The 23,724-nt window shown below is 47.0% G+C and overlaps 1 protein-coding gene across 2 annotated transcripts; it reads right to left on the bottom strand.

Annotated features, from left to right (window-relative positions):
- Positions 1–7,278: 7,278 nt before the first annotated feature.
- SARS1 (seryl-tRNA synthetase 1) lies at positions 7,279–23,646 on the bottom strand. Of its 2 annotated transcripts, XM_079698621.1 has the most exons (12): positions 23,451–23,646; positions 19,357–19,423; positions 16,123–16,203; positions 14,821–14,979; positions 13,713–13,856; positions 12,817–12,972; positions 10,015–10,236; positions 9,301–9,430; positions 8,874–9,031; positions 8,547–8,618; positions 8,024–8,153; positions 7,279–7,698 (listed from the first exon to the last, which is right to left on the bottom strand). In XM_079698621.1, exons 1-12 carry the CDS (start codon positions 23,588–23,590, stop codon positions 7,541–7,543), a joined length of 1,617 nt encoding a protein of 538 aa, XP_079554747.1. In that variant the 5' UTR covers positions 23,591–23,646; the 3' UTR covers positions 7,279–7,540. The 2 variants fall into 2 exon arrangements, with proteins under 2 accessions (XP_079554747.1, XP_079554748.1); XM_079698622.1 differs by lacking the exon at positions 8,547–8,618 and having other exon boundaries at positions 7,311–7,698; positions 19,357–19,427; positions 23,455–23,646.
- Between the last annotated feature and the right edge of the window lie 78 nt (positions 23,647–23,724).

Below are 23,724 nucleotides of genomic sequence, written 5' to 3'. Positions count from 1 at the left end.
CCAAGGTTACACAGCTAGTAAATGGCAGACCTGGGATTGGAACCCAGGCAATCTGGCTCCAGATTAAGCAGTATGAACTATGAATGAGTGAAATGTGAGTGTCACCTTGGCCGAAGCCAAGATTGGGGTGGATGTGGGAATTCCCTGGCCATCCAGTGGTTAGGGCTTGGCACTTTCACTGCCAGGGTCGGGTTCAATGTCTGGTCGGGGAACTAAGATCCCGAAAGCCGCATGGCATGGGCAAAAAAAAAATGAAAAAAGACTGGGGTGGGTGTGTTGTGGCCCAGCACACTGAAGGGCCAGACAGGGCCAGACTGGGAAGAACCAGGTGATCTCTGTCATGGGTAGATCCTTGTGGGCTGAAATTCTGGGACCAATGGCCTGCTTGGAAGGAGAGGTGTGGAGGGAGGCTGCTGGTGGCAGAGGTCGAGGTGACCTTTGGTGGGTGGGCGGGGCAGTTTCTCTGACAGGAGAGAGGTGGGGAGAGGCCTGTTTCTGGGCTCGGTGTTGCTTTATAAAGGGCACAGAAATGGGGAGGGGAGAACCTGGCCTCGGGGAGCTCCAGACACTGCTGCTCCAGGAATGGCGGCGGGGGAATGAAAAGGACCACAGGCCAGCAGCCCCGGGCGGGCCAGGACCTGCATGTTCTCCTGTCCACACTCGCCTGCATGCCCATCTGCTGCCCTGCATTTTTCTTCACAGTGCATGTGTTTCTCAGCCCCCATCTCCATGCCTGGCACAGAGGGGGCGCTCAACCAGAGTTGCATGGATTCTTCATGAGGTTGCTTCCCCTCCAAACCAGTCACCATTCAGCCGCCTAAGTAATCTTTTAAACTTTTTAAATGAATAAACATTTTTTAGATTGAAAACACTCTCCCCCAATTTTTTATTTTAGAAAATGTCTAGCATTCAGAAAAATTGCCAAAATGGTACAACGTATCCCCCGGATACTCTCCACTTAGGTTCAATAATCAGCACTATGCTTTCTCTCAGTGTTTGGAGAACAAAGTGCAAGCGAGGTGCAAACATCATGGGGCTGCCACCCTCACCCCCTCAGTGTGCCGTGCCTGAGTCAGAGCCCTAGGGGACTGCTGCCACACCCAGGAACTCGAGTGATGATTCTGGTGTCATCTTATGTCCGGCCTGATACAAATTCGTCTTGTCCCTCAAAGGTCTTTGATGGCTGTACTTTTAAACCAGAAGTTTATGCATTACATTTGGCCATATGTCGCTTTAGTTTCCTTCCTTCTTTTCTTCCCTCCTTGCTACCTTCCTTCCTTCTTTCTTTTCTGTGATATTGACTGTTTGAAAAGTCCAGGCTAGTTCTCTTGTTGAATGTGCCACATTCTGGATTTTTCCGATTAAAGGACTTCTCATGGTATCCTTTGGCGAGTAGTACTGTGAAGTATGAATCTGAACATGTCGCTCCCTTCCTGATAACCCTGCACTGGGCTTTCTGATTGTGCCTTGAATAAAAGCCAACTTCATAGGGGTCCACAAAGCCCGGGATGGAGTGGCGCAGCCCCTTCTTACTCCTCCCCCTTCACTCTGTTCTGGGCACCCTGCCTTCCTTCCAGCTGCTGAATGTGGCAGTCTTAAATGTCCCCTCCTTTATGGCACATATTGAAGTTTGTTATTACAGAAAGTATTTATTTGTTAATTTACTTGGTTAACATCTGTCTTACCCACTAGCTGTAAGCTCCAGGAGCAGGGAGAACACGTTTGCCTTAAATACCTTGTTAGTACCTAGCATGGCACCTGATAGTAGTAGGCACTCAGTAAGTATTAGTCAAGTGGACGGATGGGTGGATGGATGGATGGATGAAGTGACAAATGGCATAGAGGAGTGACCAGGTGGTCCCTTCATTCCTTGAACCACCATCTGGGAAGCCAGTTGGGTCTGTAGGGTTCTCTTTGGGCGGCCCTGAACTCATTCACATTAATCACAAAACTGTATTCCCAATGCCAGCTGCAGCCAGAAGTTGTAAACCTGATGTCCCAGCCAAGTTAGATAGATTTTCTTCGGGACTCAAAAGGTGGCATTGGATACCTTAACCCATGATAGTTTCAGCCCGCGGTGCTGGCACTGTTTGCGGAGGGTGGCTCAATAGGCCCAAGCATTCCATACAGATGCACAGTCCATCTAAGATCCAGTTGAGATCATTTTTGGCTCCTGAGCATAGAGGGGAAGAGATGGAGCCTGAGGTTGAGCTGCGAGGAGCAAATCCCAAAGCAACATCTGTAATAACTTAGTTAAGTTTATCAGAGCAGGCCGAGGAGAGAGCCCTGTCCAGCCCTAGCCACGCTCCAGGCACCGGACTAGGTGTGAGAGGGACACAAGTGAACAAGACTCCAGCTCTGGCCTCAAGGAGCAACCAGGCTAATGTGGACAGAGACAAATGCTGTGGTAGAGCCGTATTCATTAATATCCCTGTGTGAGGGTGGGAGAAGTTAGAGAAGGCATTGTAAAGGAGGCGACATTTGAATCACCTTGAAGGGGAAGGAGGAATTCCAGGGACAGGCAGGAGGAGAGGCATTGGGGTAGAGGGAACAGCGTGAGCAGATAAGGAGGGGGCATTGCATGGTCAGTGCTGGGAGAGGTGAGTAGTCCCCCGGGGCTGAAACAGGGCTCACGGCAGGGAAAAGAAGAGCAGAAGAGACTGCTAATCTGAACTGTGGCCACAGTTTGATGAATCCGGATCTGGATGAGAAGTCTGGACTTTACTTCCTAGGTTGAGGGAGCCAGCTGAAGCGTTTTGGCGGGGGTGGGGGTGAGGGCATGACGTGGCTGTACCATCGGCCACAGCGGGGAGGCTGCACCTGAAGGAGGGGCTGGGGTCTGGCAGACACGAGGAGGTTGTAACAGTCCAGGAGGAGGGGAGTCTGTGCTGCAGCTGAGGACTAGGCTGCCAAGGGGCCAGATCCGGGTGATGAAGAGATTCAGTGGGACTGTGGGAGACTGGCTGCTGCGGAAGAGGAGGGGGTAGTCCAGGGTGACTCCCAGGTATTTGTTTTGGGTGCCTGAATACCCAGGGGATGGTGGGAGCAGAGGATCCAATAGGGAGTTAGACTTTGGACTTACAGGCTTGGATCCTGGTGAAGATGCTCAGTGTGCGTTGGGGGTAAGTGGGCCAGAGCCAGAGATGTGTGAATAAGCGATGATGGATTTGGGATGTAGAGCAGGAGAGCATACAGGGAAAGAGCAGCCAGAGGCAAGAGCCCCGGGAATCCAGCATTGCGGGGCAGGCCTTGTCTCCTTATCCTGCCCACTTCTCTAGCCCCAACTCAACATCCCGTCACCCTCTGCACTCCAGCCATTCAGGCTTTCTTCCTGCTCCCTCATGCTATTCCCTCAGTCTGGAACATTCTACCTTCCCTCTGAAGGGGTGGGGACTAGGAGGACCCGGAATGTTGATGACGTAGCAAAACCTACAAGTGTCCAGGGTTTATTTTTCTTTGAGGAAAAGGAGCCAGTTGGGATCATAATTTGACAGCAGAGGCTGGATGGCAGAAAGGCTGTTTTAAGATGGGGAAGTGTAAGTAGGTTGGTAGTTGAGGGGAATGGGTGGGGAGGGGAGGCATAGGAGAGGGAGAGGGAGGTTGAAAAGACAGCTGGCTTAAGAACAGGGACTCAGGAATTCCCAAAGGCGGCAAGATCCAGGGCACAAGCACACAAGGCTGGTTTTGGAGAAAGAGTAAAAAAAAAAAAAAGAATCCCCCCCCCCCCCCCGAGACAAGATGGAAGGAGGAGAGAATGAATGCTATTCTAAATGGGAGCTCAATTCTTCCCTTTCTTTAGGGTTTAATAAAAACAAGGAAAAAGAAGTGTCCTTAAAGGGTCACACCATCTTATCAGTAATTTACACCTTAGTAAAAATAATCTTCCAGACCATTTCTGACAGCAGGCTTGTGTATGGGGAGGGAAGCCCTGGTCCAAGGGAAGGACCCTACCGCTCTCCAAAATGCAGGGCTCGCCAGCCAACCAATGAGAACAGCGCGAGAGAGGAACTTCCCCTCTAGAAAAAAGGGTTTTTCTCAGAATCTGAGGTTGCTGGGACCCCCTACCTCTGCCCGCAGGTCCGGGGACCCAGAGGTCGAGACTGGCAAGGTGGGCGTCCTGTCTCCTCCTTTCCGCAGACGGGGCGCCGCACTTGCTGGGGTTCTGCAACGAGAACCTGCCGGCAGCAGCCCGCCGCCGTTGCGGGGGTGGGGGGTCTCTTAAAAGGGCAACGTCAGAGGCGGCTATGTCAGCACCATCAGGACCTCCCTCTTTGGAGATGCAGAGTGGCGCCCCCTTTTGTGTGTATCTGGGAGGAGCTCTGGGGGAACCCTTTGCTGAGAGGTGGCTGGGGGAGTGGAGCAAGCCCCTCATCCTGGCACAGGCTCTGACTTGCAGCATATTTCTCCAGGGTCCGTCTCAGCTCTGCCTGTCAGACTCCTCCTGGGAGTGCAGCCAGGGCTGCCCCAGGCCCCCAGAGGGAGGTAAGGCGAGAGGCGGCGTTCTCAGGACCCTGGGTAAACCGGAACCGCTTCAGGGAAGGAAAAGCAGGACGGGTAACACGGAAGGTGTCAGTTCCCAGGCGTGGTTTCCCCATTGGCGGTACTCGGCTAACTAAACTTCCCAGCAGACTGTGAGTTCGGGCAGGCCCCTTGGTCTCATGTTGGGTCCCCACAGTTGCCTGGCTCTTTAGATATTTCTCTCTAGAAGTCAGCCTTCTAGTTGTCTGTCTCTTGCTAGAAAGGCCTAGTGGCTCCTCTCTCTTGCCTGAAGCACCCAGACCTGCATCTTGGTCCCCAAATTCCTGGGTGTGGGAACCAAGGGTTGGTAAGAGACCCAGGACTCTGACTCACTCCCTGGCGCCCGTGGGGGCTGTTTGCTGAGGTAACCTGAGCAGCTGAGGTTGGAGATGGGGCACGTCAAGGTGCCAGGGATGAGGGCATCAGCTGTGGGTTGCGGAGGCAACTGCCAGGGTGGAGTCAAGGTTATCTGGGCCCATTCCTGGTGCTCAGCTTCCAGACCGGCCGGCCTATCCTAAACAAGGCTCACATCAGCCCCATCCCACTGCTCCAGGGAGGGAAGGAGCCTGGTTTCCAGCTCACTGGAGGAAGGCAAGCCACACCTTTCCCAATGACCTGGAGTTCCTTGAGAGCCAAGGACTGTGTCCCATTCTGTAACCCCTGCTCCTAATCACACCTAGAGCAGGGCAAGCACGCAGTAAATAAGTGCCTATGTGCGTCTCCTGCTCGTGTTTTCCACCCGCAGGGAGGGACCTCAGCCACGGGATCATCCTTTCCTTCACAATTACTACTTTTCTGTCTTGTGGCTTCAAGGAGGTAGAGACTTTCAGCTAACAGACTACTTGGTGCACACAGCAGCTATTTTCCAGGCCTCCACTCACTCCTTTTTACAAGCCAGCCCACACACTGACCAGCCACAGGGAAGGCTGGCATGGGGAGCTGGGCTGCCAGCAGCACGGGGCAGGAGGCTCTCTGGATAAACAAGCAGGAGTCCAGGTCCCAGGTGCAGCCAGGTCCAGAAAACTAGTCGGGTGAGAAGGCGGGTCAGCCTGGGGTGGGGGTAGGGGGCGGAGGGTGCAGTGCAGGAGCCAGGCCTGGGCCCCCCGGGGCTCAGAGCCCCAGCTCCTCCTCCTGCAGCGCTTTCAGGGCCAGAGAAAAGCAGTGCCTCCTGGTGGAAGGCCACGGGCACCAGTAGCCAAGAGGGTAGGAGTGGGGAGCAGAGGCGGCAGCTGTAGTGACCCCTAAGGCTAGATGGGGGTGTGCAGGGCCACTTGAAAGTTTCTAACCCCACAGCCCAATGAGCTTTTCAAACAGGAAAGAGCGGTGTGTGATGGTGACCAAAACCAGCCTCCTGCGCACTGTGTAAACTGCCTTTCTTCAAACCAAATAGTTGAGGCTACGGGAATGTGAATCTCATCCTTCCAAGTACATGGGAGCAGCTTGCTCTTTCGTTCTTTTGCCCTGGCTTTGTTATCCCAGAGCTGGGGCACTGGCTAGAGTAGAGGCGGGCTGGTGAGCCTGCCTGGGGCAGAAGAGTCACTGTGGTCACCTTTTCAGGTGCCACAGTTTTGACAGTAGCAAGATTCACAGGATCAGCCCAAGCTCCCAGTGGAAAACCAAGCACATGGCCTCTTTCCTGGGTGCTAAGCAAGCTCCAGCAGGCCTGGGGAGGTTGCTGCTTAGGGACTAAGGAAGACAAAATCAAGCTCCTAAGTTACAGGCCAGTTCAGAGTCCTGTTCTCATCCTTGCAAAGAAACACAGCGAGCATCAAGCCCTGCTGAGGAGTCAGGACTCCTGGCTTCCACCCGGCCGTGCTTTCTCATCTCCCTTACCTACCTTGTACTCTCTTCCTTATGATGGAAGAGGTATAATCATGTCCCCACCCTCCTGTCTGGGACTGTCACAAAGATAAAAGGGGTCATCTATAGGAAGTATTTTAGACTCCTAGAGGAGAAGCACTAAACTAACAGTTGGTGTTATTAAAGTGTTTGTAGATTGCAGATGAAAGCAGCAGGTAAATAAAGAGCCTAAACATCATCCTCCCCAGAGAAAGGTGAACTGGCTACTGGGGCAACGGTGGAAGCTCCAGAGAAAGGACTAAAACCTTGTTCCCACTAGCCCCCTGCCCTGTGGGCTATATCGATCCTCTGGAGTTAAGCAACAAGCTGCCAGGCAGTTGGTCTCCCATTTGGGGATGACTGGAAAGAGAGAAGCAGCTGTGAATAAGGCCCTGCCCAGTGCTCTTGAATCTAGGGGCTTTTCTGGATTAAATGTAGTCTCATCTACCCTGATGTCTCACCACCTCCTTCCCTCTCTATGGAGCCTTTCCTAGGGAACAGAAGTGCTATGAAGCTTTTATTGTTTTGGCCACGCTGTGCAGCATGTGGGTGGGATCTTAGTTGCCCTACCAGGGATCACAACTTCGCCCCCTGCAGTGGAAATGCAGACTCTTAACCACTGGACTGCCAGGGAAGTCCCGCTATGAAGCTTTTTATATCAACTCAGGTCTCTGAGCTGGTCCTACCTAACTGCTTTAACAAAGCAGGAGCAAATTTACAAAGGAGGATCCTGCCCTTGCCCTGCAAGCCTGTGTGTCTAAGAGTCAGTTTTCACTTTCCCCTTGAGCCTTTACTAAATCTACCCCTGCCTTCACCTACCTTCTCAAAGGCTCTCTGCTAAATGGAACAACCTGCCTTATATAGCAGGAAAAGCAGAAGTGAATACGGTTCCAGGGAGAACTGTCAGAGACAGGGTCCAAGCCCTGGGCAGAAGACTGAGGAAGAGTCCTGGCCTCCCTCAGAGGTGCTTTATTACATGGTTTCATCAGTCATTGGTGATTAGATCCTATGCCCAAGCGAGAAAAGAGGAACACTGCATTGTACAGGGCAGATGGTTCCCCTTTTGGCAATGCAGTCACACAGGGTGGGCGATGGGTGTGTGCTTGGCTTCCCTGCTTGTGGGCAGGCTCTGAGATTGCAGCTAATTGAAATGGAAGCCTGGTAAAGTGGGAGAAAGGAATGTTCAGGAATCAGTGACCTCCATATTCTGCAGCTGGCTTTCCAGGGCAACATCTCTCACTGCCCCTTTCTTTTTGCTGCCCTCATGCTGCTTCTTCTGCTTCTTCGATGGCTCCTGGTCAATGGGTGCGGGCTTCACAAAGGGGATCAGTTCCTGGAGACCTGAAAGGGAACAAACAACCCATCATTCCTCAAGAGTCAAAGCCCAGGGACCTCTGGGGAAAGTTACACAAGACAAAGGCAGGCACTGCTTTCATTTATTCCTTTTTTTCCCAGCCTGAATTTTAGCCGCATTTAAATAGAAGCTCATACCGGCACTGGCTACTTTTCAACCTTGCCCCTTGCAATGCCCAGCACCAGAGGACAGGCAGAGTTTTGGGGGCTGTGTATGAAGAAGAAAACTTGGTGCATTCTGAAAGGGGCTTACTATTTAGAAGAGCAGGAAAACAGACAAGAGGAGGAAGATGGGCTGGGCTGGGAGTCTCACCTGGTGGCATGAATTCCTTCAATTTCTCAGGCACGAGGATGCCCTTCTCTGTCTGGTAGTTCTCTAGGATGGCACAGATGGTGCGAGTTGTTGCGCACATCGTGGCATTGAGCATGTGGACAAACTCCACCTGCGAGGAGAGGGTCCCCAGAGGGAGCAGTTACACTCAACCCCTAGCTGGGCTTACTGATGACCAGGAACCATCCACTCAGCCAGACTCCCCCAACTGCAACTATTCAAATCCAAATCTAAAATCAAATAAAAAACAGGTTCTACCCATTAGTGATCTCCAAACCTTTGAATTCTGTTTGGTACTTATGGCTTATTAGATAACTCCAGGAAGATTCCTCATGTCTCCATGAGTGATAAGTGGTAGGTCCCAGTATTTTGAGGAGAGTTGGGCCCTTTGAGGGAGGGAACAGACTACTCAATGGCGTCTCCTTTTAACCCCTTTCAAGTCCCTGACCTGGAAAAGATTAGGGCCTGAAAATTGGGTTTGAAGAGATAAGCTTACAACCCAGACCTTCTTGGGTGAGAAGAGGGAAGACATTGCCTCCAACTTGTTTTGTGTAGACAAATGGGGATTACTCTTTATCTGGAGTTATGGAAAACAAAGCCAAGAAGAGAAAAGCTAGAATTACCTTGTAGAATAGAGCTAGGTTCAGGTTTCTATCTAAAAGGACTCAGTCCTGATTCAGTGAAGTCATTTTCAGATTCCCTTTTTGGTCTAGACTGAGAAGCTCAGATTTTCCCATGACGCTGGGAAATAATGTCCTCCAAGGGCTGAGAAATAAGATGGACCTACTCTGAGCTGAAGGCCCTGCTTTCTGCCTCCCCAGGGGCCATCTACCTTGTCCATCATCTTCTTGGTTTGCCCGTATCGGATTCGGAGCCGGCGAGCCTGATAGTCTGTGCAGTTAGAACAGGAGACTAACTCACGGAAGGCTCCTGAGCCCGGAAACCAGGCCTCAAGGTCAAGCTTCTTACTGGCGGCGTGATTCAAAGAACCTGTAAGGAAAACCCCCTAGAATTCATGAAGGAGGGATGGTATTTCAGAAGGCTAACCTTTAGCAAACCCAAAGAATTCTTTAATTCACATGTTATCCCCAGGAGGGAAATCATGCCCAGATATTCTTATCACCAAGAACTCCCAAGGGAAAAGAGTGTGATATTTTAATTAATGTGGGCAACTAATTGGATTGTAAGCTACTTCTTTGTGTAGCAGCTCAATTGGTCAGGGTGGTGTTTGTGGGATGCTGGAGAGGGAGGCCAATAACCTGAGACAATATTCACGATATGGTAAGGGATCCCCAGAGACTGGTAGAACTCCTCAGCGGTAGCGATCATCTCCTCAAACATCTCCCAGGACTTGTTGTCATGTGGCGATGAGTAGACAAACTGTTCAATCTGCAAAGAGGTACCCAAGGGCACAGTGACAATGGGACGGGGTGAATAAACTGAAGGCTGAAGTGGGAATTATCCTAGCAATGAAGACCTATTCCTATTCCACTGAGAGTCAGGTGGGGCTGGAGCCCTGGTGAGAGATCGGGGCTGAACTGGACTGGCTGGGGCTGCAGCAAGAACGAATGCTTGTGTAGAGAGCGTCCCACATAACGTGCGGCTACTGTTCTAAGTACTTTCCACGTGGTAACTGGTTTAATCCTCACAGTAGCCTAATGGGGTAGGTACTACTATTATCTTCCTTTGACAGAGGAGGAAACAGCACAGAGAGGTTAAGTAAATTGTTCAAGGTTACACAGCAGTAAGTGGTAGAGTTGGCCTTAGGGCTCAGGCAGCCTGGTTCCAGAGTCCATGCTCTAGCCACTCCACTACGTGCTTCTCAGGCTCTTCCCTAGAAACCCAGATGGAGGCAAGGAGAGGAAAGACTGGAGCTGGGGTGGGCCTGAGCAACACAGATTCTATCTCTTCTATAACAGCCCTGGAGAGACAGAGAGAAGGGTCCCATCCCTCACCCTGACCTGCCTACTCACCTTCTCAAACTGATGGACTCGAAAGATGCCACGGGTGTCACGGCCGTGGGAGCCCACCTCCTGGCGAAAGCAGGTAGACAGGCCGGCATACTTGATTGGCAAATCCTCTGGCCGAAGCCACTCGTCCCGGTGGAGAGCAGCAATGGGCTGTTCGGAAGTGGCAATCAGATATTTTTCCTCATAGGTGCTGTCATCAGACTTTTCAGTGCCTTTGCCAATCACCTGTCAGAGGAGGGTAATATTTACTAGTTAAGAGTGAGGGAGTAGGACCTCAGCTCGAGCAAGGAATCACAGAGATCACACAGAGAAGATCTGAGTGATGGGAGGACAAATTTTCTTCAGTCCCTGCCCAGGAGTGAGCAGGAGATGCTAAAAAGACATGGGAGGGAATGGGTCAGTCCAAAATGGGGTCCCTACTAGAGATCAAAGAAATGCAAATTAAAAGAAGATAAAATATTCTGATACTATTTTTTTTTCCTTGGCTTCACCATGCAGCTTGTGGGATCTCAGTTCCCTGACCAGTACCCAGGCCCCCTGCAGTAGAAGCGTGAAGCCCTAACCACTGGACCGCCAGGGAATTCCCTCTGATACTATTTTTACTTTATCTAATAAATGAAATACTTATAAATGATGTATAGTGGCCAGTGATGGCAGGCGTGCAATAAAACCTGAGCTGGTAGCAGTATAAATTTATCCACTTGACAAATGTTTGTGAGGCATTTAGTAAGAGCCAAGTCCTTTTTGCCAATGCGGGGCAAAAGGAGACAGTCTCTGCTCTCTTGGTGCTTATGGGTTGACCTAGGGTTGTAATCCTTGAAGAATCACTTTGGTATTCAGCTGAAGAAAGTAATGCAAAAGAAAAAAAAAAGCTATAGACAGGACAAAGTTCATTGTAACATTACTTACTGATGGCAAAAAAAAGGGAGCCCCCTAAATATTCAACAGGGGGAGAGTTGGGTAGTCTATATCCACGCCATGTAATATTATGTAACCACTAATAAATGATGGTTACGAGCACCATGTAGTAACACTGAAAAATGCTTCTGATATAATGTGAAGTAAAAAGGCAATCTATATATATTGTGATTAGAAGTATGAGAAAATGATATATGTATAAAAAAAGCTCCCACAAGAATATTAAAAATGACAATTGTAGTAGGTAATGGGAAAGAAGATGATTTCCCCCCACTAATTCCAAATTTTCTGTCATGTGGTATTACTTTAATTAAAACTAAAAAAAAAAAAAAAAAAGGAGGGGAGGAAACTTCCTCTAGGCCACTGTTTGGAAATGTGGAAAACTACCTTGCTACCTAACAGTGGGAATTTAGCCCCGTGTGAGGCTATTCACATACAACGTAAAAACAATAGAGCTTGCGGTCTAATATGGTATAGCCACTAGCCATACATGGCTATTTAAATTCAATTAAAATTTAATTCCTTGGTTTGCATGAGCCACATTCCAACAGCCACATGTGGCTGGTGGCTGCCACACTGGATAGGACAGATACAAAATGTTTCCACTATTGCCGAAAGTTCAGTTGGACAGCACTGCTCTAGAGGATTAATAAACTGAGTTTATTAAGCAAAATGCCAGCCAAAATTCCTCACTATGGAGACCTGTGATTCTCCCTGCCTATGGCTCCAAGAAGCATCTGGATAAGAGATGGAGAATGCTGCGAACACGCAGAGCACCTGCTACCTAATCCTTTTCATAATCCTCCATATAAGCTTCTCCCCGGTGTTACCTGCAGGGCATCCTTCTAAAGTTCTGTCAGTGATTATCCATCCAATCTTGGGAGTTGAGATGAGAAAAAAAAGGGAAAAGATAAAAACAGGTCTCATCTGATAATGCACATGTTCCTCTCATTAAAAGGAAGAAGAGGAGGACCCCAAGGTTGTACCAATGCTCAGGGTTTGGAGAGAGCATTTTGTTTCCCACTGCGTCTTGAATTAAAACATACCTTTGAACTCACCAACAGGACCTAGTGGGAAGAAGGTTCTGACTATTAAACTCATCTCTCTACATAAGATAAATCAGATGAGGCCAGGAGCAGTTGTCTAACTACCCGCTACATGGGTTTTGGGAGGAAACAGCCAATAAGAACAAAGTCGTTCCCCCCTGCCCTGGAACAGGGTTGAAGGAGAGGGACAGGTGAGAAGTGGACTCAGCTGCGATGGGCAGCCGTTAGCAGAGACACTAGAAATTCTGAGTGTTGGGCGTAGACTTCGGGTAGGGGGAGCTACAGCTGATGTTAAAGCTGGTTGATTCAGAATGACCTTCTGCACCTCAACTCAAATCCACTGGCTCTCCCTGAGATGGTTCATGGTTGAGAAAGAGCCACAGACTGGAAGCCACATCCATCCAAAGGGAAGTATGTCTCCCCCTGTGGAAGCTTCCAGTCTGGGGTCAGGAGTGGGAGGACATGGGAAGATCAGCCACTTGTACAATTTCCTTTTGTCCAAGTTTAATAATAACATATGAGCTTCTTTTCTAAGCTCATGGTGCTAAAGCATGCTCAATTTAGATAGATCACATAAACTATCTGGGGAAAGATAAAATAGGCTCTATGTCTGCACTGTCCAAATGGTAGCCTCCAGCCACATGTGACCATTTAAATTAAAATTCATAAAGATTAAAATTTTACTTCCTCAGTTGCACTAGCCGCACTTTAAGTGCTCAATAGCCACAATATAGAACATTTCATCATCGCAGGAAGTTCTGCTGGAGAGCATTGCTGTGTCTTTGAAGTTAAACTTCATACCTTAAGGAGTCATTCTGCCACACTGCCTCAGGCTACTCACCTTATAAAGTTCTTCATCAAACTGGCTGAGCTGTGCCACTTCCTGCATGACCTCCTTCCTCATGAAGAAGGGGGTATAAATGGGAGTGTAGCCTCGACTTCCCAATGTGCGAAGAGCATACTGGATGAGTGCCTGTTCCAGGAACACCAGGACCCCCTAAAGGAGCAGACACAGCACTGTGTGAGTGGGTTCTCCTGCCATCACGTTCATCTGCTAGCATTTACCCCCAGAGGCAACTGGGGGCACACAGTAGGCCACAAAGACCATGGATCCAACAACTGATTCAAGAGACTCTTTCTTAACAGCCATGCACAGCACATCATCTGAAGAGCATTCCCTTTAAGATACCAATCAAGGGAAAAGGACTGTTCACCCAGGGTGCATGGGAGAGTCTTCCTGTGCTAATTCTTAAAACACTGGACTTATTTGTATACGTAGAACATACCTATATGGACAGTATTTCCAAAACTACTTTACCATGTCCTTCTGGAAGGCTTCCCTGAGTGCATCTGCCCTCTGCCCAGCTAATCTGGGTGTGTTGCCTCCACCTACCCGTTCCTATAGCACCCTGGGCTACTCACACCAGAGCACTTATCACAGAGGGTTTTTGACTCTTTGTTACTTGTCTGACTGTCCAATTACACAGAGCTCCTTAAAGGCACAGACCGTTCTAATTCAGTCAGCAAAACATATTCATTATGGAGGATCACTCAGTGGCTTTTGTTCTAGGGAATCCTGATGAGCACTCTCCTGCCTTAGAAAGAGAATTACATCTAATTGCCAGTAAGTTTGTAGTAGAAAGGCGGATTTGTGGGCCTCTTTAAGTGGGTTATGTTTTCTGCACTTTTTTTTCAGTTCTTTCTTTATAACCAACCTCACTGGTTGCCGACTCTTACCTTCAGGAAATACCCTCGACTCCCAGCCACCACAGCCCCCTTTTCGCCTTCAAAGCCATCTACCATCACCACCAGGTCCACGTGAGAGTACTTCTTCCTGACGGTACAATCACCCCAAATCCTCTCTACTTTGTTGTCGGCATCCTAAGGAAACAAGACCAGGAGACAAAGATGCATGAGCTCTGAATTCTACAACCTCCATCTTTCCGAACCCTATTCCAAGAACGACCTAGAGCTTTGTGAAGTCACTGCTTAACTCAAAACGCTAGGTTTTGGCCCTTGTGTACAGAGACTAGAGAAGGGAATTTGCTAGAGAATCTGCGCTCAATAGAGAAATAATAATTTATAAAGTCCTAGAGGCAATTCTAGCCATGGAACTGAAATCACGATTTTCCAAAAGATCTGTAGTATTCTCTCGTTTTTATACCCTTTTAAATGACTCCTTGAAAATCCTATACAGGGAAAACCCTTCCCTGGACAATCCGCACTGCCTGGGGTACGGAGGGGAATGCAGATTTTTTTTTTTCCAGGCTCTCATTGGTCCAGGGCCACACAAGGGTGGGCTCAGGGCCCTGACCTCTTGAGTCTGCCACCCCAGCCCTCCGTGAGTTTAATGTCCGTTCACCAGGGAATGAATGAAAGAGGCACAGATGGGCCCTGCCACGGCTGGGGTGTCAGGGAACAAAGGCTGGGCTCAGAGCAGCTTTGTGCTGGGGAAGCTCCCACTTGGCAGGAAACTTTTATCATGCAGATTTCCCTTCAACCTGCAGCTTCTCAGCAGGGTGTGGGTGAGGGGTGAGGCTGATCTTGCAGATCCCTCCCACGAGACGAGCTGCTACCATGGGCAACACGCAATGGAGGACAGCAGCCTGATTTAGAAGAGATTTCCGTGCCAGGAGTCTCCACCTACCTGCTGTCTCTGCTACTTCCCAATCAGGCAGGGATCTGACTCTTTCAATTCTCAATTGGTGGGCAGAGCGAATACACAAAGAGCCTGCTTCTATTATACAGAGCGTGCCAGACTTTCACTGTCCTCCTCCCACTCCACCCCCTTCCCAAAGGAGAGGGGTGACGCAAGGCAGCCGCTAGCTGTGGCACCAACGCCTACCTCATCATTGCTGATGGGCACAGAGGGGTGCAGAAGGTTACCAATCTCGCGAAGGTTCTCAAATCGCTCTGCTTCCAGCTTTATCCGCTCTGCATCACACTTCAGGATGGCTTCGTCGATGAGGAGTCGGACTTTTTTGATTTGTGAGACTTTCAGGTTCTGTAGATGAACAAGGCCAAGCCCGTCCAAGGCCACAGCGAGTCAAGGGAAGAGTAGGAAAAAGATTGTTGCCCCAACCTTGTTGGGCTCTAATGATAATTCTTGTGATAGCATTTTAAAAATTGACACTGGAGGCTTTCAAAGAACTGAGATTTATTTCACACAGGGATATATACAGTTTTGCCCAACAAATCCACTGGCATTTTCTTTCAGGGTGCCTAAGGCAGAGATGGATAAATTGTGGCCACTCCTCTCGTTCCTGTATATCTCAGGAGTGTTAATACCATAGCTTAACTTGCACTTTCTGATATTCCTGATTAAACCAATTCAGCATGCTATTATATACTATATTTAACTGCTCCCTAGGAAGATTATAAATTTATTAGGAGCAAGAGACCTTGTCTTAAGCTCATTTTGTATTCCTTATTGCAGGTGTTTCAAACTGTACTCTGATTTCCTGGGGGGACCCTTAGCAGGTAGGGCAGGGCAGGAATAGCACCCCAACCTTGCCCTTCAAGCACAGTAACTCTGCTTTTTTGGGTTTATGCTCTTGCTATTGTTGCAGGGTTTTTGTTTTTTTTTTTAAAGATTTTTTTGATGTGGACCATTTTTAGAGTCTTTATTGAATTTGTTACAATATTCCTTCTGTTTTATGCTTTTTCAGTTTTTTGGCCGTGAGGCATGTGGGATCTTAGCTCCCTGACCAGGGATCAAACCCTCACCCCCTGCATTGGAAGGCAAAGTCTTAACCACTGGACCGCCAGGGAAGTCCCTGTGTTGCAGGTTTTAAGAAAGGGTTCAGTGACTAAAAAACTTGAAAATTCCTGCTCTAGGCCCATTGTAGTGAATATTTACTGAATTACAAAAAATTGAAAAATTACTGACTCTGTGGAAATGGAGTTATTAAACCAAACATAGTTCAGTTCCTTTTTTCTCTTCTTCCTACTCTTGACTTTTCCACCTGTCTCCATCTCTGCTCTAATACTCAAGTACTGAGATTAACAAGAGTGGATGGGGACATGTCCCAGCTGCAGAAATGCAAGGATGCCACAGTGCTGTGTGGAGCAGAGTGTCAGGACTTGCTTATCTAGGAACAAAGCTAAAAGAACAGAAATCCCAACCTGGAAAAGGACAATAACTTACAGTTAAAGTGTCTGCAGTGAGGTCATCGAGATTTAATACATCTTCCGGAATGGACTCATCATTTCCCATTGGCTCTTTTTTCTATGGGAAAGAAAAACAAACAAACAACAACAAAAACGTAACTAATTATAAAGGAAAATTTCTGACATAGTTTTATAAGTGTACACCAAACTAATATATCATATAAACTAATTACAGAACATTCTACATAACTTAGTCTCTAAAAGATGCAACGCATGGGAGAAAAATTGGTGAACTGGAAGCAAGAAGTTAACGTTCCAAGTCCCTGTCCTGACACTTACTAGCTTTCTGATCCTGGACAGATTGATTAACCAATCCAGGTCAGAGGGTTGACACCATCGGGAACTTGAGAAGGAAAATGTCTGACATGGACACAGAATGTTATGACCCCAAGAATGTATGAAAACACTAGTGCTGGTCAGGAGCCAGCGCTGGGCAGACACCTGTGTGTCAATTTGTGAATCCCCATCTACCTACTAAGAACAAACCCAGCCCTTAGGCCTGCGGCTAAGAGGAAAAATGGATGGGATGAGGAATATTAGGAAGCCAAAGAAACACAATTTTTAAGGAAAAAAGCCACGTTTAGAGCAATCAATGCAACTTGGCAAAACAGCAAGGGTATACCCAGGACTAGACTTTTTCCCATTCCAGTTTTTCTCCTCACCCTTCTTTATGATATTCTGCCAAATCATCATTTCTAATCCTTGTCCAGAGCAAGGGAGAAGACAGTGATTCAAGGAAAATCATCTTTAAAAGCTGGAAAAATCTGACAATATCAGAATGAGTCTTGATAAGAACAGGCATAGACTACTGAGGTAGAAAAAAATGGCCTAAATCTCAAGATGTTCCATTTGGTAGCCAAGATAGCTGAGGCCCTCTTCCTCTCTGATAATCCCTCAGGGCAGCAAATTCAAGTTCTGAGTTCAAGTTCTGGCTCTGCAACTAACTTATGGCACCATTTTAGGCAAGCCCCTTAATTTCCTAGGCCTCTTTACCCTACCCTTTTAATAGGGTTAACAAATGTACTACCTACACTCCAGGTTTACAGCAAAGATCAAAACCAAAATGAGACGTACATGAAAGGGTTTTGAATGCTTTCAAGTGCTATACAAATTAAAGCACTGCTAGTACTATCTCAATGGATAGCAAGAGAGAACACTCCTTGCAGGGAGAGCAGTCAAGGGAATCTAAGAACGTTAACGCAAATGAAAATACTCCCATCTTCTTGCTAAGAAAAATACTTGGCTGGCACTATCCGTATATATGCCCCAAAGAACACTCAGGCAGAAGTATACATGGAAATTAACATAATTATGGGGTCACTGACGTGTACCTGACTTAGTGTCAAGAGTTCCACAGGAAGAAAACTGTATGATTATCATCAATATCAATTTCTATAGCCTGTCACATGCTGAAAGTGTAATAAAATAGTGTTAAAGAGAAGGATACAGAATATCATGAAGGATAAGGTGCTAGAATCCAAGGGAATCTTTTTGTTATGGTCTTTCCAGGTTCAGGTTCCTAAATTTCATAATTTTTTGGTTTATTTTAGAGGTTTACAACTTAAAAATGAGACAGACTGTAGGGTGCATTAACATGTTTTTAAAAAAAAATGATTAAGAGGCTAAGAGGGTATTTTTGAAGAAAGATTAAAAACTAATCTGGTGGGCTTCCCTGGTGGCGCAGTGGTTGAGAGTCCGCCTGCTGATGCAGGGGACACGGGTTCGTGCCCGGGTCCGGGAAGATCCCACATGCCGCAGAGCAGCTAGGCTCGTGAGCCATGGCCGCTGAGCCTGCGCATCCAGAGCCTGTGCTCCGCAACGGGAGAGGCCACAACAGTGAGAGGCCCGCGTACCGCAAAAAAACAAAAAAAACCTAATCTGGTTACCAAAGTAAAGCTGAGCTGAAACTTAACATTCTTCAAGGACAGGAAGGATATACTGGATGAAGGCCAGTACTACTTGCTATTCACTGTTACTCTCAATTGCTAAATAACTACAATGTTCCAGGCACTGTGCCGTGTTTTCTATATTAGAAATTTTCAGTTCTCACAATTGTATTCTATACATTTATTTATTTATATTTATTTTTGGCTGTGTTGGGTCTTTGTTTCTGTGCGTGGGCTTTCTCTAGTTGCGGCGAGCAGGGGCCACTCTTCATCGTGGTGCGCGGGCCTCTCACTGTCGCGGCCTCTCCCGTTGTGGAGCACAGGCTCCAGACGCACAGACTCAGTAGTTGTGGCTCACGGGCCCAGTTGCTCCGTGGCATGTGGGATCCTCCCAGACCAGGGCTCGAACCCGTGTCCCCTGCATTGGCAGGCGGATTCCCAACCACTGCGCCACCAGGGAAGCCCCACAATTGTATTCTAAAGGTTAGTGTTAGAATTGTCATTTCACAGACAAAAAAACCGAGGCTCAGAAGTTAACTTGCCTGAAGTCACATAACCAAGAGTCTAGGATTTGGACTCAATATCTGTGCTCTTTTAAATAAAGAGCACGACTACACTGGGATAAAGAATCTGAAATCTACAACAGGAAAACCTCTCTGGCACTGTAGGTTGAGCTCAAGAAATAACTGGAAAGGATTACTGGTGGAATTCATATTATTAAGAACAGAACAGACAATGAATGACTTGTATGGCAAGAATCTTATCTTACAACAGACTGAATGTCTGTGTCCCCCAAAATTCATATGTTGAAACTTAATCCCCAACGTGATAGTACTTGGAGGTGGGGTCTTTCAGAGGTGATTAGGTCAGGAGGGCAGAGCCCTCATGTATGTAAACAGTGCCCTTATGAAAGAGACACCAGAGAGCTCCTTGCTCCTTCTGCCGTGAGGACACAGCAAGAAGACTATTAACCGGGAAGAAGGCCCTCACCAATCTGCTGGTGCCTTGATCTTGGACTTCCCAGCTTGCAGAACTGTGAGAAATAAATTTCTGCTGTTTATAAGCCACCAAGTCTACAGTATTCTGTTACAGCAGCAAGAATGGACCAAAACACACCTGCAGACAGAAGATGGACTCACTGATCCTTGAAAATGCCTTAGTTCCCTCCCTGCCTTCCTCCCTTTCTTTTTAAAATAACTTTCCCCCTCTGGTAAGAAATCCAGTAGCTCATGGAATTAAACACTACGTTAGAAATTATGAATTAACTAAGAATAAGATTAAATACCTCTGCTCAAGCTCTCAAGGGTATTAGTCAGTTCTCTTACCTTCATTTTCTCTCCAATTGTCTTGCTGCATAGGTTCTTCAGCTTGTTCAAGTTGTCTGCCTGAAATCTGCCTGAAGAATAAAGAACCCAATACACCAAAGATAGGCACATAATTAAGATACCTCATTCCTAATCTTGGCTCCTTAGGACTGATCTCAGCCCAAGGCCAAAATGCAGGCAGAGCTAAAGGATCTGCCTCACAAAGTTGTGTAATCTTATAGCCTTAGAGCCCCAAATTTAGATGGCATATACTGGTGATTACAATAGGATTCCCCGGCATATGATGACAATGAAAAGGCCATTCTGGGGCTGAAATTAAAAAGTATCATAACCTGGATGATACCACTGTAGACAGAGTAACACATCTGAGAAAACTGGAAAATACTCATGTAACTATAACCTGTTCAATTATCTTAAAATTCATTTAAAGAAACTATGTGGTATGCACCAGGATCTAAAAAAAGGCAGGCAGTCAAGTTTCTATTCCCATGAACTTGGTTGCTACTTCTCTATGCCAGAAATGGTTAATGTTATTTCCTTTGCTTTGATACAACGCTCATCTGGCAGCCTTGAGAAGAATTCAATTTCTTACACTTTGGTTTCTTTGGGGGAAGACAGTGCACTAATCAGTCTGCATAGGTATTCTGGCCCAAATTAACATCTTGGTATTGTGAATCATCAGTCTAACCTTGATTTGCAGAAGTTGGACCTCCTGAATCTAAGCTTTAGCAACAATATGGTAAAATTTAAGCTTTGGATAGGTAAAATGATGCCTAGAGATGAGACAGCGCCTAGACATGGCTATTCTTTAAAGTTTTGCCAAACTTTAACTAAATTTAAACTAAACTTCAGCACAAACTATATAACTACTTTCTCATTCACTTATTCACCCTGATTACAGAGATGGAGAACAGATGAGTGGTTTTACATGTACTCATTTGCGTGTGCCTGTAGTTCTGTGTGATATCTCGTGTGTAGATCTGTGTAACCACTGCTACACTCAAGATACGGAACTGTTCCATCTCCACAGAGATTCCTTTTGCTATCATCCCTCTGCAGTCCATTACCTTTCCCCTGCCCCGTCTAACCCTTGGCAACCACTAATCTGTTCTCCATCTCTAGAATCAGTGTGAATAAGTGGCTAAAATTAAAAGGACTGCCAATATCAAGGGCAAGGTTGTAGAGCAAATGGAGCTCTTATATATTACTGATGGGAGTATCAATTATTACAACCACTTTGGAAAACTATTAGATAATATCTACTAAACCTAAACATGTGCCTACTCTGTGACCCAGCAATTCCACACTTAGGTACATACCCAAAAGAAATGAGTGCTTACTTCCACCAAAAGTCACAATGTTCCTAGCACATTATTCATAGTACCCTTAAACTGGTAACAATCTGAAAGTCCATCAATGAAACTGGGTGGTATGTTTACATATATGGAGTACTACACAGCAATGAAAAAGAACCAACCACTGCTACACATAATAACATGGAATAATCTTACAGACATAATTTTGAGACAAAGAAGTCACATGCAAAATTATATACTATATAAGTCCATTAATATGAAGTTCAAAATCAGGCAAAAGTCATTTATGGTGATAGAGGACAAAATACTGTTTTTTTGGAGGAGGGAAGTGACAGTGAAGGGGCAAGAGGGAGCCTCCCCGGAGAACTGCAAATGTCTTAGATCTTGATCTGAATGGTGGTCACATGAGTGTATGGCTTTGTAAAATTCATCAAGCTGCACATTAAGATTTGTGCACTTTACTGAACTTACTGAATACATTACATCTCAATAAGTTTTAAAAGGTTGTATATAAAAATAATATAAATGCCACAGCAGAAATATATAAGATAGTATACGGATCATATGTCCTAGGTGTGGCCCTGGACTAGCTGAGACTGGGGTCAAAGGAAGCACTTAGAAAGTTTTTCCAATGATAAGGGCCTGGTTTAAGGCATGTGCAATAGGGTTAAGAGGAAGTAACAACTTCAGCTAATAATTCCTGTAGTTAGTGGCAGATTTCAAGATACATGGAAATCTACTGACTTTGGAAGTAGTCAAGACAAATGCTTATTATATGCCCAAATGTGTCCTCATTATATTACTCTGAATTAAAAGAAGAAATCACAGTTCGAATCCTTGAAGTTACAAGAGCTGTGGTAAACTCTGATGTGGTGCTCTGACTCCAAGTCATAGCAGATTCCTGTGTTCTACACAGAGCCCTAAACCTTGAAGGTCTACAGACAGACAAATGGGTATAGTTGTAATGGAGGGCCTTTTGAAGCTTGCTGTGTCCTCATTCAGGGAACATGGTCTGATTTCTTAATGTGGCTCTGGGTTGCAACTCCTCACTGCAGCTAAGGATAGAAGAACCCTAAACTCTGATCAGAGGTTCAGATGTAAAAGAATCTTGAAACAACATCTGTCAATGTCCACCTTCAGCAGCCAGCAATGGGAAAAATCATTAACTCCCCTTAGCTGCAAAGAGAATACTGGCTAGGGATGTCAAGTAGAAAAGAATCAAATCAATAAATGTTGAAAATAAACTACATCAACTGCTTTTCATATGGAAGAGCACAGTGCCCTGAACACAGAAGATATTCATGACTTCAACAAACATTTGTCAAGCCCTTAACAAGGACCAGGTGCAGTGCTAGGTACTGGGATTATATGTACACATGTGTATATGTATATCCTGTATCTATATGTATACCCTGGGTACTGACACACAGATGAATAAAACACAACCTTGTCCCTGAAGAATTCATCCCCTCACCACATATCCACTCCTCAGGTAAAAGACGGAACTTCCCACAGAGGTGTACATTATACCCAAGAGACTAGGTAACACATTCAAAGTCATTTAGCAGGTGGGCAATGGCTAGAGGGAAACTAAAATCTGATACTTCTGACTTCTGACTCAGTAAAACAGTGTCCGGTCTAGTTTTTTCACTCCGATTTAATTTAATTCCATTGCAACTCAAAACTTCAGATTCAGATTCAGGTGGTGGGATCACCACCACACTGGGCTTGACTGTGATGTGCAGAATCAGCAAACAACCTGAGCTAAGCAAATATTCTCCTGGTATCCAATACCTTCATGTTACCAACTCTTCCTTCGACTCTCTCCCTACACGGGTGATACTTATATATTTAGGAAATTCAACTTTCCTAACAGAAATCCACACTTTTGGACAGCGACTGCCTTTGCAGTGCACTGTCATAAACCTGCCTCTCAGCGGGTGGCAGACCTATTGCATCAGACAATAAATCACGTGTTTGACAGCATCCGGCCAGTTAGTGACTACTCCAGCTAGCCTAGGCAGAGATTGATGGGCAGAGGGTTCTACGGTTTTATTTAGCCTCATGAAAGATGCCCGGTCCAGTTCCAGGATCTAGCCCAACTCTGCCAATGTCTTCCCCGGAAAACTTTAAACAGCCTCAATAATTACAAGATTTTTCTTGCTTCACCGCACCCCTCTGCCCATGTCTGAGCTACTACGTAAGACTATTCTCGGTTCTTAAAAGTTTGCCCACAGTTCAGGGGGATGGCCTTCCCAAAAGCTCCGGGATCATTGTTTTTAGCCAGGAGCGGCCTCCACAGTCCCAAAATGCTTCCAATATGGACGGAGTGAACCTAATGTGACTCAGTCAGGTTGGAACCTTTGATTCTATCAAGATAGAGGGAGACCACTCTGGCCTTGCTGAAGATGAGAAAAAGACAGGAGGCGACCAAAGATACGTGTCAGGAAAGGTGAAACCCCCCAGACCTCCCGCCCTGGCTTTCTTCCGGCTATCCTTGCGGCCGGAAGGCTTGACAGCTCTTGATGCGAACGCGCCATGCTCCTTTCCCAGACTCAGAAGCATCGACCCGCACCCAGCTAGCCAGGAAGGGAGGTCGCAGGGCCCAAGCGGAGGAGAAAAGTGGGTCGGTCCGGCCCCCTGGGTGGACAGGGACAGCTTCGGAGCCACCGCAATCTGGGAGGGGGTCTTATGAAGGGTGGAACCTCAGGAGCGGTAACGAGGTCCAAGAAACGAAGTTGCAGTTGGCATCCGGGGATACTCCGCGCGTCCCGGTACTTACATCGTCGCCACTCGCTGTCTGCCTTCACCAGCTGGTCTACCAGTCCCGGGTCCTTGAAGCGCTTCTCCTGCGACTCTCGGATGAGGGCTGGGTCCCCTCCTTTATCCACCCGAAACAAATCTAGATCCAGCACCATCGTTCCTTCTCCAGGGCCAACACTAAGAGAAGGGAGGTTCGTCCCACAGCAGCCGCCCTGTGACTGCCGCACTGCACCGGCGCGCTGACACCTCCCCTCAACCCCACTTCCCGCGCAGGCGCAACGGGAGCGTG

This window comes from Hyperoodon ampullatus (assembly GCF_949752795.1).
Source record: "Hyperoodon ampullatus genome assembly, chromosome: 2".
Lineage (NCBI taxonomy): Eukaryota > Metazoa > Chordata > Mammalia > Artiodactyla > Ziphiidae > Hyperoodon > Hyperoodon ampullatus.
The sequence above is the reverse complement of the archived record's forward strand: the minus strand, read 5'-3'. Positions and strand labels throughout refer to the sequence as shown.